Source organism: Capronia epimyces, assembly GCF_000585565.1.
Source record: "Capronia epimyces CBS 606.96 chromosome Unknown aczIQ-supercont1.2, whole genome shotgun sequence".
Lineage (NCBI taxonomy): Eukaryota > Fungi > Ascomycota > Eurotiomycetes > Chaetothyriales > Herpotrichiellaceae > Capronia > Capronia epimyces.
In genome coordinates this window covers 618,072-632,906 of record NW_006912905.1, presented here as the reverse complement: position 1 = coordinate 632,906, position 14,835 = coordinate 618,072, and the positions used below count along the sequence as shown (strand labels likewise).

Sequence of the window (14,835 nt, the reverse complement as noted above, 5' to 3'; positions counted from 1 at the left end):
AATAACATCTGTCTCGATGGCGATGCCCGGCCATTCTCCCCTTTACAACGGTCCGTCGAGTCCTCCGCGTTCATATAATGGTAGGCTATCCCTCGCTGTCTGATTCACCCTCGTTACAGAAACGTGCATGGAAAAACAAGAAAGATGTGCACCTTCACTCCACAGACCTCGTTCCTTCCCCCCTTCTGCAAACGAATCACGCTCTTCGAGTCCTCTAACAATCATCTGTAGCCTACTCCGAATCCCAGGCTCCTCCTACAATGTATGGTGCTCCCTCACGACCAATGTTACCGCCATCTCCACAACACTTTCCTCCTCCACGATTCTCACAACCTTCTCTCCCCACCCCTTCTCCGGTAGTCGCGACAAATGGAGTTGCGCCGCCTCCTCCTCACCACAAGAGACCGGGGAGTAGCATGTCGATATCGTCCATGCTGGGCACAGAACCTGAAAGAGCCGCGCACGAGCAATACCCACCGCAGCGTCAACCCTCCCGCACATCCTCTCGGCAACCCTCAATTTCAGGCCCATCTAATATGTCCCTCGGAGCACTCATGTCGCCTCCTCAATATCCTTCAAACCCGACACTCGGCGAATACTCATACAAAACGAGATCAAAGACTCCCGATCGGAGTGCAGGGTCAATTTCAGGCCCAAGACCACACCGTTCGAGCTCAGGCACCATGACACACCGTCCAGGTTCCTTCTACGAGCCTCCACCAAGATCGGGCTCCGGCGCTTACCCTGAACCAAGATATACTCCTCCATTCGGCCCAACGGCGATGCCAAAGGATGACTTCGAGGATCGCGCTCGTCGCACAAGCATCAGTGGTATCCTGCAGAATCTACAGCAAAGACCAGAGAGTCAACCCCAACCAACCACGGTGACCGCGACATTCCCACCGGCATCTAACCCACCGATCCGTCCAGAAAGCATTCCGCCATCTCTAGGGCACGCCGAGAGACCGGCTCAGCCACCTCTGAATGGCCCTGACCATTCCCGACCAAATGGCCTGGTTGGATCCTACGATACACGTCCTCCCGGTCAGCCAACCCTATCTCGTTTTTCACATACCGCCCCCGTGCAACAACCGGGTCCCAGCCTATTAGATCGATCACTTCCACAATCTCAGTCCCCAGATATGCGGCGTTCGCAGCCGCATGCGAACGAGAACCGAGGTCTCGCAGGAATCTTGAATCAACCACCAGACTCTGCCTTTAGCGCCCAGAATATGATGCGACAAGACTCGGTTCAATCACAGAGCGATCGATCAGTACTTGGCGATCGACTACGCAACCGGCCCTACTCGCCTTTCGCGGGATCTGTGGCCTCACAAACGATGGACGATCAATTCCGCAAAGGCAGTGATGAGTTGTCGCAACACAGGGCCATTCTCGGACTTGCGAACGATTCAAAACGAGGAAGGTATTCGCCTCTCCCTCAAGCCGTCCAAGGTGCTCAAGCGCAGACTCCCCAGCCAGATGCAGGGATCAAAACGGAGCATGGTCGAGTCTTTTCTGGAATCGGCAGCGGATTGGGTTCTCTCTCTGCCGCGCAAACCCCGGCTCCTCAACCCTTGTCCGCCAGTCCCTTCAAACGAGATGAGGGTGGGAGCCGGCTGAGCGAAGAAAACCTTATGAAGATGTCTCGCAGTGCCTCTGGAATGGGAAAGCGAAATCGAAAAGCACCTGACGAGGACACCCGGGCTGAAAGCGACGTGGGTGATGCCAAGAAAGCTGGTCCGGGGCGAGGCAAGAGAAGCAAGTACCAGCATTCTTACAAACTGGACTTGGAAGATGCTGTACAAGGAGCCCGGAAGAACGGGCCTTACGCAACTTCGAGCCAAATCCGCCGCGTTCCTACGCCGACATCCAATCCGTCACAACTGCAGCATCATCACCACTATCTCCAGCGCCAGACATCAGCCGTGGATAATAATCCAAGCTTCAGACCTAGAAAGACTATCCGGATATCTTCGGTTGTAGCACTCGCCCGAAGAAACCCACGTCGTCATCTAGGATTTTTCAGATACGACCCCGAAGTCGGCCCCATTGACCTACACAAAGCCGTCGATCCAAAGTTCGATATTGCGGTACGGCCGAATCTCTTACCTTCATTCACAGAAGCAGAACACACCAACTGTACATACACCGTTCGTGTGCCCCGGACCTGGCTCCGACAGCGTGAAAGAGGTCTAATCTGCCAAGAACGGTACCTCTGGGGCTCTGGTATCTACTCCGATGATTCGGACCCGGTTGCGGCGGCAATGCATTCTGGTTTCATTGCTTCTGTACATCCGCCTGGGATTGACGAGGCTCTTCTACAGAAAGTGATTGAAGAGCAAAACCCGAGGATAGAGGGCAGTACAGCCCCTGAAAGGCCAATGCCCGTGGACGAGACCAAGGATCTACATATCACATTACTCGTGCTTCCACAGTTAGAGCAATATGTCGAGAGCGTCCGGTTCGGGATCAAATCTAGGAGCTGGCCAGACGAACCCGAGTCTTCGCCATCGGCCACCACTGACTCGGGACCAACAAGTAACAAAACCCCCCACGATGGCGTAAGTTTCATGGTCCTCAAAACCGAATTCGTGGAGGACGGCGCAGAGGTGAAACGTGTGGGACGGACGGGCAAGGAGAAAAGGGCGAGACTGCAACGGGAGTTGAGGGAGCGCAAACGAGGCTTCGAACTGGAGAAGAAGAAGCTCGAGCTGGCAGCAGAAAGGGCCAGGTTACGAAAGGAAAGTCTGAAGCGAGAAAGGAAAGTCGGAAGTAAAGGAGTGGGTGTTGTAACGTCAGACACTGTCGGGGGCTCATCAGACAGACGACATCGGGCCAACGGCGAACAACATCAGGAAAACGGTGACAGCAACAAGAAGGATATGATGAAGTTGGATGTTGGTCAGAGTCCGGGCGATTGGATACGACAGCTTGCCGTTGCTGCAGCATAACCAAATGCGAGATAATACATGGAACACGGAAGTTGCAGCCGGCCGATGATCCTCCATTTACTTTAATACGATGTATAGTCCTGATCTATTTTTGCAAAGTCAATGAATACATTAGGTATGCACGAACCCATCATTGCGGTCGATTACGCGGCCACCGAAGCAGCGAAAACGGTTGAGGCGAGAGAACTGATGGTCATGGTGATGGCTCAGATATATAGCAGTATATACACGGTTATTCATTTAACGGTCTTCACAAAAAGATAGGTAAAGGTATTTCTCTCTCTCTCTCTCTCTCTCCCCCCCCCCCCCCCCCCACAGCCGGACCATGCAGGCAGAGAAGGACATGGAGGAAAGCGGGCTCGACGCCCTGGACCCCAGACAACTGATGAATCGATCTCCAGCTCGGGTTCGACGATGCGCCACTGCCATGTATGTTTCTGTTATCTGCGGCAACCAGCTCTCCAAGCTTGAGACACGCTCACATCCCCCTCCCTGTTTGTTACTCAGATTGACGAAAACGTCTCCCAATGTCAACAGTTATGCTGGCGGCCCTAGAGATGTGGATTGAGACTGGTGTTCTTGTCTTCCCCGGAAGGCTTTCTCGATATCAACCTCATTCCATTGGCAATCCCGATTTCTGTCCACCTCCCTATCTCCCCGTCCCCGTCCCCGCTACCGCCACCGCCACGGTCACCGTTACTGTTACCTTTTTTTCATCAAAAAATCGCTCGCAGGCAGCAAGTAGTCGTTGGTAGTGCTTTCTTTCCAGTAAGAAGTGCAATGTTTATTTACTGGCCCGGAGCGATAAGCAAGCCTTTTTTCGCCGAATTTGGTTCCCAGCCTCCGGCCAGAGCCTCAGCTCCCGAAATACTAGCATACTCTTTGATACGAGCTTCGAGTTCCGGGCGGAAATGGCGGATGAGACCTTGAATAGGCCAAGCAAAGGCTTCTCCCAGAGCTGTGAGGATAAGCGTCAGTCTTTCATTGAACCCTCGTGAACCCAAAGGAGATGAGCGGTCAAAATATCAAGCAAACAGCGCTCCAGCAGAGATTGTTACGAGCCGGGGATAGGTGTGGCAAGATCGAGCTGTAACTAGCTTAGAGACAGGGCAACTTGACTTACCGCAAATACTGTGTCCCTCGACTTGCTTGGTCAGCTCCTGTATCATATCGATCTCGCGGGCGCGGGCCTGGCCCTTTTCGAAGCGTTCCATCATCTTGGCAGTCCAGGCGCTGCCCTCGCGACACGGCGTACATTGACCGCAGCTCTCGTGCTTATAGAATTGGCTGAGGCGAGAAATCATCCTGACCACGTCGGCCGATTTGTCCATGACGATGACAGCCGCTGTGCCGAGACCCGACTGGGAATCTTTAAGCGCGTCAAAGTCCATTAACTGGTCGTCGCAGATGTGTTTCGGCAAGATCGGCGTCGAGGAGCCGCCGGGAATGACAGCTTGCAGGTTGTCCCAGCCACCACGGACACCGCCGCAGTGCTTCTCAATCAGTTCGCGTAGAGGGATGGACATTTCTTCCTCGACCGTGCATGGGTTGTTGACATGACCTGAAATACAGAACAGTTTGGTGCCTTGATTGCGCTCCCGGCCGAAGCCGGCGAACCATTTACCTCCACGGCGGGCGATGGTCGGGCACACGGCAACGGTCTCGACGTTCGTGACTGTTGACGGGCACCCAAATAGGCCGACGGCAGCGGGGAATGGCGGCTTCAGGCGCGGTTTGCCGGCCTTGCCTTCCAATGATTCAATCAACGAAGTCTCCTCGCCACAGACATATGCTCCCATCCCTCGGTGCAGGTACACGTCGAAATCGTAACCGGAGCCGCATGCATTCTTGCCAATCAGGCCAGCCTTGTATGCTTCTTGGATTGCGCGCTGCAGAACTGTTGCTTCGTGGTAGAACTCGCCACGGATGTAGATGTACGCGGCGGTGGCGTTCATCGCGCGGCCGACCACCAGGCACCCTTCGACCAGCTTGTGCGGATCTTTGCGCATGATCTCTCGGTCCTTGCATGTTCCTGGCTCACCTTCGTCTGCATTGACCACAAGATATCGAGGCTTCTTGTCGTTTTCCCAGCCTTTGAAGTTCATGAATGACTGTGTTGGGTAGATCCAGAAGTCAGTATACTAACAACTATTTTGGACTGTCTTGCCACTTCGAAGATGTTGAACATACAAACTTTAACCCTGACGGAAAGCCCGCACCACCTCTTCCTCTCAGGCCCGAAGCCTTGATCTCATTGATCAGCCAGTCATGGCCTTTCAGCACAATTTCTTTGGTCTTGTACCAGTCGCCATATTTCATCGCACTCTTCAGATCTGTGCCATGGTGACCGTATAGATTCTGGAATATCCTGTCTTGGTCTTTCAGTCCGCCATATCTCCGTTGTTGAGGTTGTCCTTCCTGCACAGTGGCGTATGAGCGACTCTGGGAGCTTGTAGCGGCGACGACGGAGGAGGTGGTTGTCGATCGGGGAGCTGTCTTCGCGGCAGCATGGGCCAGGCTCCTGGCGGCTGAAGACCGTACGATCATGACGGCTCAAGTGGTGAGCTCTTGTCGAGGAGGATGGTGCAAGGAGGTCACAAGGAACAGAGCAGAGCTAGAGACGCAGGATGGGAGATGGCAATAAGTTGACCTCACGATGTATGTCGTCGAGTCGTGCAATATCGAATTGAGCTCCTGCGATTGGCCAGAAGGGGGTGCCAAGCTGATATCTCGAGTGGTGCGAGTACTGCAGAGCACGGGAGCCACTAGGTGCATAAACATGGAAATACGGATGTTACGGATACAGATATTAGAGATACTCCGTACCTATTATTGACGGTGAGATTTTGTCGCCGTCTAAGGTGACTTCGTTCGTACCCATACTGTGATCCTTTTTATCTGGTATTCATATGGTCTGGGTAAGGCTTCTATACTCTCACAAACCTTTCCAATGCCGAAGCACATTTGCTCGAATTGAGCCGTTGATACCCAACTCACCGTCGTGTTAGACCCCTTTTCTAGCTAATAGCGACGCCAATAGATCAGTATTGAGCTTGATGGCAGCCCTGACTCTGCTTCTGTATCATTGGGTGCCAGGACACTTGCTGGAACCCGAACCATCTCCTCCTCCATGACATTCCAGCCCCAACAGACTCTCTCTGGTCTTAACCACCGCTTGACGTTGGACTCGGCCGGCATCCTTGGGGAAATGGCAGCTCGAGCAGCGAGGAGGCTCATTAGTTCAGCTGGAGGCTCATCTCCTGGGGCCCACGGCCCAGGAGCGGGTACGTATGCCCACGACTCGTTATCGGGGGGGTACCACTCGACTAGTTGCTGCAGCCACTCGGAAATCCGATGCGGCAACTTGACTCCATGAGCATATTCCCCGTAAAGTGCTGACAGAATGACCGCAAGCCGGCTCTTATCCAGATTGATCGAGGTGTCTTTCTCCCAGTTGCAAATGCGCTGGAGGTTGTTCTCCACTTCCGACAAGTATTTCTGTAAACACGTCGAGAGACTGCTGGGAAGCATTGCAAGTATGGCTGTACTGGTAAGCAGCTCATGTGGGTGTGTAAGGCGGTCATGTCGTGAAACAAGTGACTGAAGGTTTCGGATGATGGAATTTGGCATTTCCTGGCGCAATTTCGCCAGAATATCTGCATCGGGATCTTCAGTCGTTGCAGATTTGAGGACATATTTGCAGAGAGCAACCGCTGTCTGGACAATGGTGAGCTGGCTGTCTCGGTAGATGCTTGCGTTTTTCTGTTTGGGGCTGGATGGAGTGACATCGGGGTCTTTTGCGGCTGGATGGCTAGCTCTCAGCCTATTAGCTCGTTCCGTGCAGTCAGTCAACAGTTGACTTATGGTTGCGAGAATAATGCGACCGTCTTCGAACTTGGGGTTTTCGCCAAGGCAATAGCTTATCAGTGTCTGCTTTCTTGCGTACATGGTCTGGAGCTCTCGCTCATTTGCGCATAGTAATGACACACTGTCCAGCAGATCAAAAGAAAAAATCGATGTCTCTAACGATCTTGCGGAGGTTGATTGTGGGTGCTGGTGGTTGAATATAAAGCACCTCCTCTCTGGATCTGATCTGGTATCCGGTTTCCAGGTTCGAGCGCCGGCTAACGGGGACCCTTGGGGAACTCTGATGCTTATCACAACATGGTCGAAAGGGTTATCCTGGATTGTGAAGCCGTATGCCAGAAGGAGACCTTCATTGTCGCGAGGGCCATAGTTGTTGCAGAGCTCCTGGCCAGATTCGTAGGGTTCGAGTATTTGAAGGCCAACGAAACTGTAACGGGCCTGCCATTCGACCTTAGCCCCAGGTTTGTGATTGAGGAGATCCATCAATGGAAGAAGAACCCCGAATCGATGGGAAAAGAGAGTAACAAGATCATGGGGGTCGCTGTCCCGTCGGTACTGTAGACGAGCTTTGTCTGCCGGGAGGGTGTCATCAAGGACCTGTGAAGTAAATGAGCGACTCCCAAAGATTGCTGCGGCCCATCTAAAACGTGGCCTGTTCAGATGATAAGTCGCCCTTCTCAAGAGATTGATCGTTTCTTGACATACCATGTGTAAGCTCCATTGACGGCGTTAGCCCAGTGCAACTGTTTTAGTTGACCCATGCCTTGCCGGTACATGTCCTTCCATCGGGAGGTCTGGGCAGAGAAGGCGCCCTTGAGATTAGTGCCCTCGAGCCAGAGCCGATCCGCCTCTTCTTCGAACTGTGATTGAGAAACATCTTCGACCGTGGGCAGTGTCGCAATGTATGGTGCCCACCAAGACTGGTCCCCAAGGAGCAGCTGCTCCATAAGAAAGAAGGTTTGTAAGGATTCTGGCCGGCTGGCCTGAGTGCGAAGGAAAGAGTCTGGAAACCGGGTGCCACGACTTGAAAAGGGTGCGACATCAAGAGCATTGAGCACTGATAAAGTGATTGGCATGGGACAGCTTGTGATGCGAGTGCCGCTGGGAAGGCTCTGTCCCTCGGCCACCACAGCATGAAACCCTTTGCTTTGACTGAAGGCGATTTGAACGTCCGGATGAAAGAATCCGTCGTTGGCCAACACCCAGCGCACAAGAAGCCGATGTCGGTCAAACATGTCATAACCTGCCGTGGCCTGCTCAATCATGCGCAGAGGGGGAGTGGAACTTTGGGCCCTTGTTTCCAGAGCATCCTGGTCCAAGGTGGTAGGGTCAGGCTCCATGAAGAACGGCGGGCGTCAAAGGTTGCAAGACAGGAAAAAGCCCAAGCCCTTCTCACGCCAGTCCCTTGGGGCGATCTTCAACCGAGCAGGACTCTCCGAAGTCATGTATACGAGGCGTTTGACGAGAGAGACAAGAACAAAGGAGTGTAAAGTAGAGAGAAAGAGTCCAAAACCAGCAGCGAGAAATGCAGGTGAAGTGCCGTGCGACTCGTAAAAATCGAATCGTGAATATAATTAATCCCGTGAAGTAAATGATTTGAGACGCGGGTGAAAACCTCGGGCTGCAGTTGAATTTGCCCAGTTTGTGTCTGACGTCCGTGCACCAACTCCCCTGACATCCTATCGACAGTAATGAATCCAGATGCATATATATCGACTAATAGAGGCGAGCCATGTCTCCCGGCAACACAACGGAGAGTTGCAGATGAGGCTGAGGACTGCTCTTCAATATATTTCTCATACACCTGTGTAGGAGCCGGCCGGGCTTCTCCAAGCAGGGTGGCGGGTGAGTGGGAAAACAAGCGGACAACTCCTTCCAAGGCAGGCGAAGACGAGACTCTAGATAAGTACGGCAATAGGTCTGGCACATATATTAATCGGATTGCTCTAGGACCAGAGGCGTAGATCCCCCTTCCTTCAGATTTACTGCCACTGCTAGTTGATGTCTTCCGGTCTGCTATTGAGAACTTCTAGAGCCCTTGAGTACAGAGTATATCACCCGGTCTTGTGTACCATCAGAAATTGGAACGTGACAACCATGGCCGTGAACGGAGTGAACGGCGTCAACGGGACGCGCTCAAAACACGACGCCTCTGCCCTGAAGGTAAACCAGTCCCGGTTGATGGATGCCATTCACAGCGGCTGCAAATACGGCGCCGCTCATCGATATGGAGAGTATGTTATATTTCCAGGCACACACCAGGACCACTGAGACTAATGCTTACTTATCGACGGTAGTCACCCTACTGAGACAGGAATGGCGAGGCTCAGTCTGAACGATGCGGACAAGCAGATTCGGGAATGGTTCATTTCGACGGCGCAATCCTTGAACTGCAAAACGAGTATTGACCAGATGGGTAATCTGTTTGCTATAAGACCCGGGAAGAATGCAGAAGCGCCTCCCATCATGATGGGCTCTCATCTCGACACTCAGCCGACGGGTGGGCGCTATGATGGCATCCTCGGGGTCAATGCTGGGCTCGAAGTCCTCAAGGTATTGCATGAGAACAACGTAGAGACCGAAGGCAGCATCGGGGTGGTCAACTGGACCAACGAAGAAGGGGCGCGCTTCCCGATGATGGCGGTGGCCTCTGGTGTTTGGGCTGAAGCGATTCCCCTAGAGACAGCATGGAATTTGGAAGAGGTCTCGCCGGGAGAAGATGGCCACAGGCGAACCATGAAGCAAGAGCTCGAGAGAATCGGCTACTTAGGTTCGCAACCAGCCTCCTACCGAACCACGCCCATTGCTTGCCATTTCGAACTGCACATCGAACAGGGGCCCAGCCTTGAAACAGAGCGTAGGAAAGTCGGCGTTGTGAAAGGTAGGCAGCTCCGGGGATGGCAAGACACGAACTGACGAGGACCAGGCGTGCAAGCATTCAAGTGGTTTGAGATCACGGTCAGAGGCCGTGACACTCACGCAGGCACTACCCCGTTCTATGCTCGCATGGACTCGATGCTCTGCGCCGCCAAACTGATAGTCGAGGCGAATGCTATCGCGAAAAAGTTCGGGGGTCTGGCAACGACGGGAATATTGAATGGCCAGCCAGGCTCGATAAACACCATGGCCCACACAGTCACCTTCAGCCTTGATATTCGACACGTCGAAGATGACAAGCTCGCAGAGATTGAACAAGCGTGTCGAGAAGGGTTCATGAGGATCTCGGAGAAAGAAAGCGAAAAAGGCTGCAAGGTAGAGTGGAAAGAGCTGGTCAATAGTCCAGCGGTGAAATTCCATCCCGACTGTATTGCCGCAGTAGAAGCTAGTACAAAAGAAGTCTGCCAGGATTTGCCCGTGACGGCGGAGGACGGCGAGATGTGGAGATATATGATCAGTGGCGCTGGTCATGACAGCTGCTATACTAATCGTCGTTGCCCGACGAGCATGATCTTCACTCCGACCAAAGATGGGATCAGTCACAACCCCCAGGAGTATTGTAGCCCTGAAGATTGGTATGTCATTTGCTCCAGTCCGATGGGTGCCTGCTGACATGATTCCAGTGCCATTGGTGCCCAGGTGCTGCTCGGTGCCGTCTTGCGATACGACAAACTGCGGGCCGAACGGGGAGACTTTTCATGAGGGTTGGCAATTCGGGACCTGCTTCTCCCAGAGCCTCCTCCTCGATCGTCTTTTCCCAGGGAGCTCCACAAGAGCGGAAGGTGAAAGAAGGGGTTCGCATGATTGGTGATGTACCTGCAGACAGCGTCCCTGCCGCCGCCAAAAGTCAACATGTAGATGAAACACAGTTGCGCCATTCCACTTGTAACCGTGCGAAAAAGGGAGAACTTCCCAATCTCTCTGCGATTCCATTTCGTTGTGAAGCGGCAGCGGAGCCTCCGAGCTGGTTAAGAAGCGTAGGGTGAAGTGATCACTATTATTAAAGCAGGCAGACTGGCCGACGCAATGCAGAGGGCAGCGGACCCGCCACTATCCTCGAAAGAGGCTCACATCTCATCAACTGCCCATGCTATCTTTCCCCTTGACTTCCTTTACCTGTTGTTGCTTCGGCTTGGGAGGACCAACACGGTGTTCAGGTTTCTTACCATCCAGTCGTTCAACCTCTTGCTCCCATTTGGAAAAGTAATGCCGCATCTCTTCCTCGCAGTCACGTTTCTCACTCTCCCTGCATCCTTTCAGATTGACCACAAGATCTCCCTCTTGCCACATACTATCGTAGGTGCGTGTCTCGCCTGTCACCTGATCTCTAACAGGTGGACTGGCAAAGTTGTAGGAATTAAAGCGCCGTTGCTCGATCAGTACCAATTTGGCCAGTATAGTGGGATGCCATTGGACAAGATGCTCAAACGCATGGTTCTCGGCTTTCTGGAAGAGATAGGCACGGTATAACGGGTCAAACCAAGCGTCCAGGAAATAGTGCGCCCAGTTGTCTGTTGTGGCAGGTGTAAAGGCTGTGTTGCGGAGGATGAACGAGGTATGAGCGAGATTATCGGCATCTTGGGATAGAATCAGGTGCGTTCGAGAAGGTCTGAGGTGGGAGAAAGTATGGATGACGGAGTCAGGAGGAACCACAGGAACGTCTTTCAGCATGAGTGATTCTAGAGGTTCGAGGATATGTGTCTCCAGTGAGAGTGAAGGGTTGGTGATGAAGGCGTCAGCAGATAATGACCAGAAGAAAGTGCTCGAGAGGTGTTCTGTTAATGCGTGTCGAAGAGCTGGTACCATGGCCCAGGACGATGGTGAAGGGTGAACGAGGTTGGCATACGCGGTGGTGTTGGTGTAGAAGTTCTGATATCCTGGAGGGAGATTAGCACCTTCCTAACGACCTTTCCTTGGAACCATTGAGTCTACCGTGTCTAGCAGCGTAATCATCCCGGTTCACCTTCACCATCTTCATGTAATCTTCGCTCATAGTCTCATTGTCGAACACCGTCACCAGAACGATATCCTGATGTCCTTCGATCTTACTTGGACCATCCTCGTGATCCCCCACCGAGCTTGAGTGTAGCGCCAACTTCAAGAAGAGGTAGAATGTTAAGAGTCCCAGGACTGCATAGCTGAGGATCTGCAACTGCTTCCGCCGTCTGTTGGTCGCAGAGACAGAGATGTTTCCACGAGCATAGGGGGGAGGATGCGATGTTTTGCGTGGAGGTAGGGCGAAATGCATTTTGACGGGTGCAGGGCCGGAAGGGTTAACAGATCAAAAAGCTCTCATTATGTCTTTTGAGGGATCGAGGTTTAGATATGAAGAAGCATATGCTGTAATTAGAACATGTTCGGTTGCCGCTGGTGTCTGGTCACGGTTAAACTGCCTCCGCGTTTGGACAGTTTGCCGAGTATCACTTGCGCACGGAGCATGCTATGTGTACTTCGTAGATTGATGGCGGGCAGTGACATGAAGCACTTAAACATGTGTCATTACCTAGGTACTGATGGAAGATGGTGAGATGTTGATGATTGTTAGTGAATACATTTTATGATATGCTACCCTAGATATGTCCATTGATCTACAGGATCCTGCATGCTTTTGTTTTCGTTCACCATATACCTGGCAGCATTGTGTACCGCTTTTTCTTGTACTTATCCCCAAATTCTTTGCGATATCTATGTTCTTTCTTTTTCGCCCATTGAGCCATTTGAGCCACAGACACCAGGAGGAAGATCAGAACACCCCAGCTGAGGCCGCTGATCAAGTAGACCCCAACCCACGAGATAGTTTCCGTCAAATAGTTTGGGCACGTAACAAGACTGAACAACGGGCCCCGTGGAATGCCCCGTTCCGAGCCTCCGGAGCTTCTCAGTCGCCTCAAAGTCAGATGTGCTTGGAGATTTCCAAATTCTCCGAGCACATAGAGAACCAATCCAGGATATAAGAGCAGGCGACTGTAATCTTGTGCCGTAGCAGAAAATGGAGAATAAATAAAGGCTGCAACCATGACTCCTGACAGAATCCAATAGTGGAAACTATTCTTGAAGATATTCCGAAGAGGCATCGTAGCGGCAGAGAACCGATGGACGAAGAGCGTCTCCAACTCTCGCTTGACAAAATGTATGCATATTAGCCAGCATAATAGCTTCTGAATTTGCGATGCGTCTTTTGCTGCTGATGGGTAAATGTACGGTCGAAGTGCATACATCAATGGGTGTATCAATAGCGGCCCCAGGTATTCGACCAGGAAGACCGTCCGCCATGCGACTTGTGGGCCGAGATCTTTGACAAAAACCGTGCTTTGATCACGAAGACCGGAGGAATGAATGGATGTGTCTTTCGTTTTCGGAAGCGCGCTACCGTCGGAGCCTTTCGTCACGCGCAACCGATGAACCGAATATCTCGTTCTTCGCGCGAGCTCAGAATACAGGTCGCCAGTAGTGGCATTGGGTTTTAGATCGATGGTCTCAGGTAAGGCCTTGATAGGTTTACCTAGAGAAGGTAAGCATGGTGAGTATGATGGTGAGCAGGTGAGAATCTCAGTCAAGCTTACCACGTGGGCGAATTTGTAGAGTGACGGGCTTTGATGCCATCTTCTCGACAAGCTCGAACCGGCTGGAACAATTTCGCGAGAAAGAGCCAGAGGGTAGATCGGGGTCATAAGACGAAACAAGCCGCAGTGCAATTGTCGGTTAACAGAAGCCACGGTGCGAGGAATGTGTAGTTAAAACCTGACTCTGGGAATGTTGGGGTCAACCAGCCTGAGACTAAATAAATGAGATTTACTACGTACGGATACTGATTAGTGCCTCCCGTCCCGCCCCTGTGGTGCCTGTAATCCCGAGTTCCCAACGGCTTAGGCGCCTTAGGCCGTCTTATTTAGAACTAGTACGGAGTACTCCGTACATGATATGAAGGGAGGTAGTCAGGGGCCCGGTAAAGGACCAAGTACCAAATAAAGTACCTACTCCGTACTTCGTACAGTTCACACATAACTCGAATCTATGATACGGATATTGATCCGTACTTACCTAGAGGTATTCCCGTGTGTTGCCATCCATGGCAATGTCTCTGCTAAAGAAACTACTAGTAGATTATGCCCTGCAGCATTTCTTTTCCTTGACCGACAAAGACCATGACAGACCTGTAACCAGCCAACTCCCAAACGATGCAAATGATAGCCTGTCCGATGGGACGATGTATTGAATATATCCGAAGCTCCTGAGCCTCACTCTTTAACCTGGGCGCAGACTCTCGGGGACAGTGACAGACCGGGGCAACTCGCCGACGGGGTATTAAGGAAGCCCGCAAAACGAGCACACCAAAGACAGCGCAAGAGGCTAAGCACATGTTGGCAGGATTACGGCCTCTGATAGGGACCTCAAAAGGACATGACATGAGACCGCGGTTGAAGTGAACGGCGATCCTCTTCAAGATACAGTGTTGTCTAGTCAAAGGAATCATTCAACTTGCCGCAGATCTGCCTGCCGGAAGAAGGCACGGCGCCAATCTCACGGATAAGTTTGCAAGCAAACCCGGCATACACCTCCCTCTCACTCAAGATACGGGTGTCTACTATGCAGACCACAAGGCCAGGGCCAGGCAAAGCTCGACATTCTGTGGACACCGAGAGGGTTGAGCAGGGCGCCGGCCAGGTCTAACAGGCAGGCCTAACCCCTCGGGGCGAAACGACTTGATTGCTTAGCTGAATAGAGAGGACAATTTTGGTGTGTAGGCATTGCACAATCATGTTCGATGAAGACTGGATGAAACGGCTCTGAACCCAATTTGTCTCAGTTGTTTTGTCACTTTCCGTGGCTTCCAAAATTGCGGCATGAAACCCGGTACAAATAAGAAGAACGGGCAGTGACAGCATACCTAAACATGATGAAGAACCACTCGTCATATCTGTAACAAAGCCAGCTCAGCCTCTGCAAAGTGAAAAGCGTGGGTGAGGCAGACGCGAAGGCAGCAGCAACCGTATAGGTACATAGTCTCGCCCGACGTTGAAGATCGAACGTCATTGCTTGAAATTTGGGCTTCGCAGAAACGCGCCACAAATCACCG

General features: G+C 52.2%; 6 protein-coding genes across 6 annotated transcripts; 2 read left to right on the top strand and 4 right to left on the bottom strand.

The window, feature by feature from the left end:
• Window positions 1–536: 536 nt before the first annotated feature.
• Window positions 537–2,954, top strand: A1O3_02046 (uncharacterized protein; the record flags this gene model as incomplete). Its single annotated transcript, XM_007732189.1, has 1 exon — window positions 537–2,954. One exon carries the CDS (start codon window positions 537–539, stop codon window positions 2,952–2,954), a length of 2,418 nt encoding a protein of 805 aa, XP_007730379.1.
• Window positions 2,955–3,742: 788 nt separating this feature from the next.
• Window positions 3,743–5,501, bottom strand: A1O3_02045 (NADH-ubiquinone oxidoreductase 51 kDa subunit, mitochondrial; the record flags this gene model as incomplete). Its single annotated transcript, XM_007732188.1, has 3 exons — window positions 3,743–3,912; window positions 4,078–5,065; window positions 5,145–5,501. The coding sequence occupies 3 exons, from the start codon at window positions 5,499–5,501 to the stop codon at window positions 3,743–3,745; spliced, it is 1,515 nt and encodes a 504-aa protein (XP_007730378.1).
• A 474-nt stretch (window positions 5,502–5,975) lies between these two features.
• A1O3_02044 (uncharacterized protein) lies at window positions 5,976–8,161 on the bottom strand (the record flags this gene model as incomplete). The annotated part of the gene is made up of 2 exons (XM_007732187.1): window positions 5,976–7,473; window positions 7,527–8,161. The coding sequence occupies 2 exons, from the start codon at window positions 8,159–8,161 to the stop codon at window positions 5,976–5,978; spliced, it is 2,133 nt and encodes a 710-aa protein (XP_007730377.1).
• A 757-nt stretch (window positions 8,162–8,918) lies between these two features.
• Window positions 8,919–10,460, top strand: A1O3_02043 (uncharacterized protein; the record flags this gene model as incomplete). The annotated part of the gene is made up of 4 exons (XM_007732186.1): window positions 8,919–9,055; window positions 9,119–9,702; window positions 9,748–10,333; window positions 10,382–10,460. 4 exons carry the CDS (start codon window positions 8,919–8,921, stop codon window positions 10,458–10,460), a joined length of 1,386 nt encoding a protein of 461 aa, XP_007730376.1.
• Window positions 10,461–10,835: 375 nt separating this feature from the next.
• On the bottom strand, window positions 10,836–12,006 carry A1O3_02042 (uncharacterized protein; the record flags this gene model as incomplete). The annotated part of the gene is made up of 2 exons (XM_007732185.1): window positions 10,836–11,635; window positions 11,691–12,006. 2 exons carry the CDS (start codon window positions 12,004–12,006, stop codon window positions 10,836–10,838), a joined length of 1,116 nt encoding a protein of 371 aa, XP_007730375.1.
• A 370-nt stretch (window positions 12,007–12,376) lies between these two features.
• A1O3_02041 (enoyl reductase) lies at window positions 12,377–13,361 on the bottom strand (the record flags this gene model as incomplete). The annotated part of the gene is made up of 2 exons (XM_007732184.1): window positions 12,377–13,260; window positions 13,322–13,361. The coding sequence occupies 2 exons, from the start codon at window positions 13,359–13,361 to the stop codon at window positions 12,377–12,379; spliced, it is 924 nt and encodes a 307-aa protein (XP_007730374.1).
• Window positions 13,362–14,835: the final 1,474 nt, after the last annotated feature.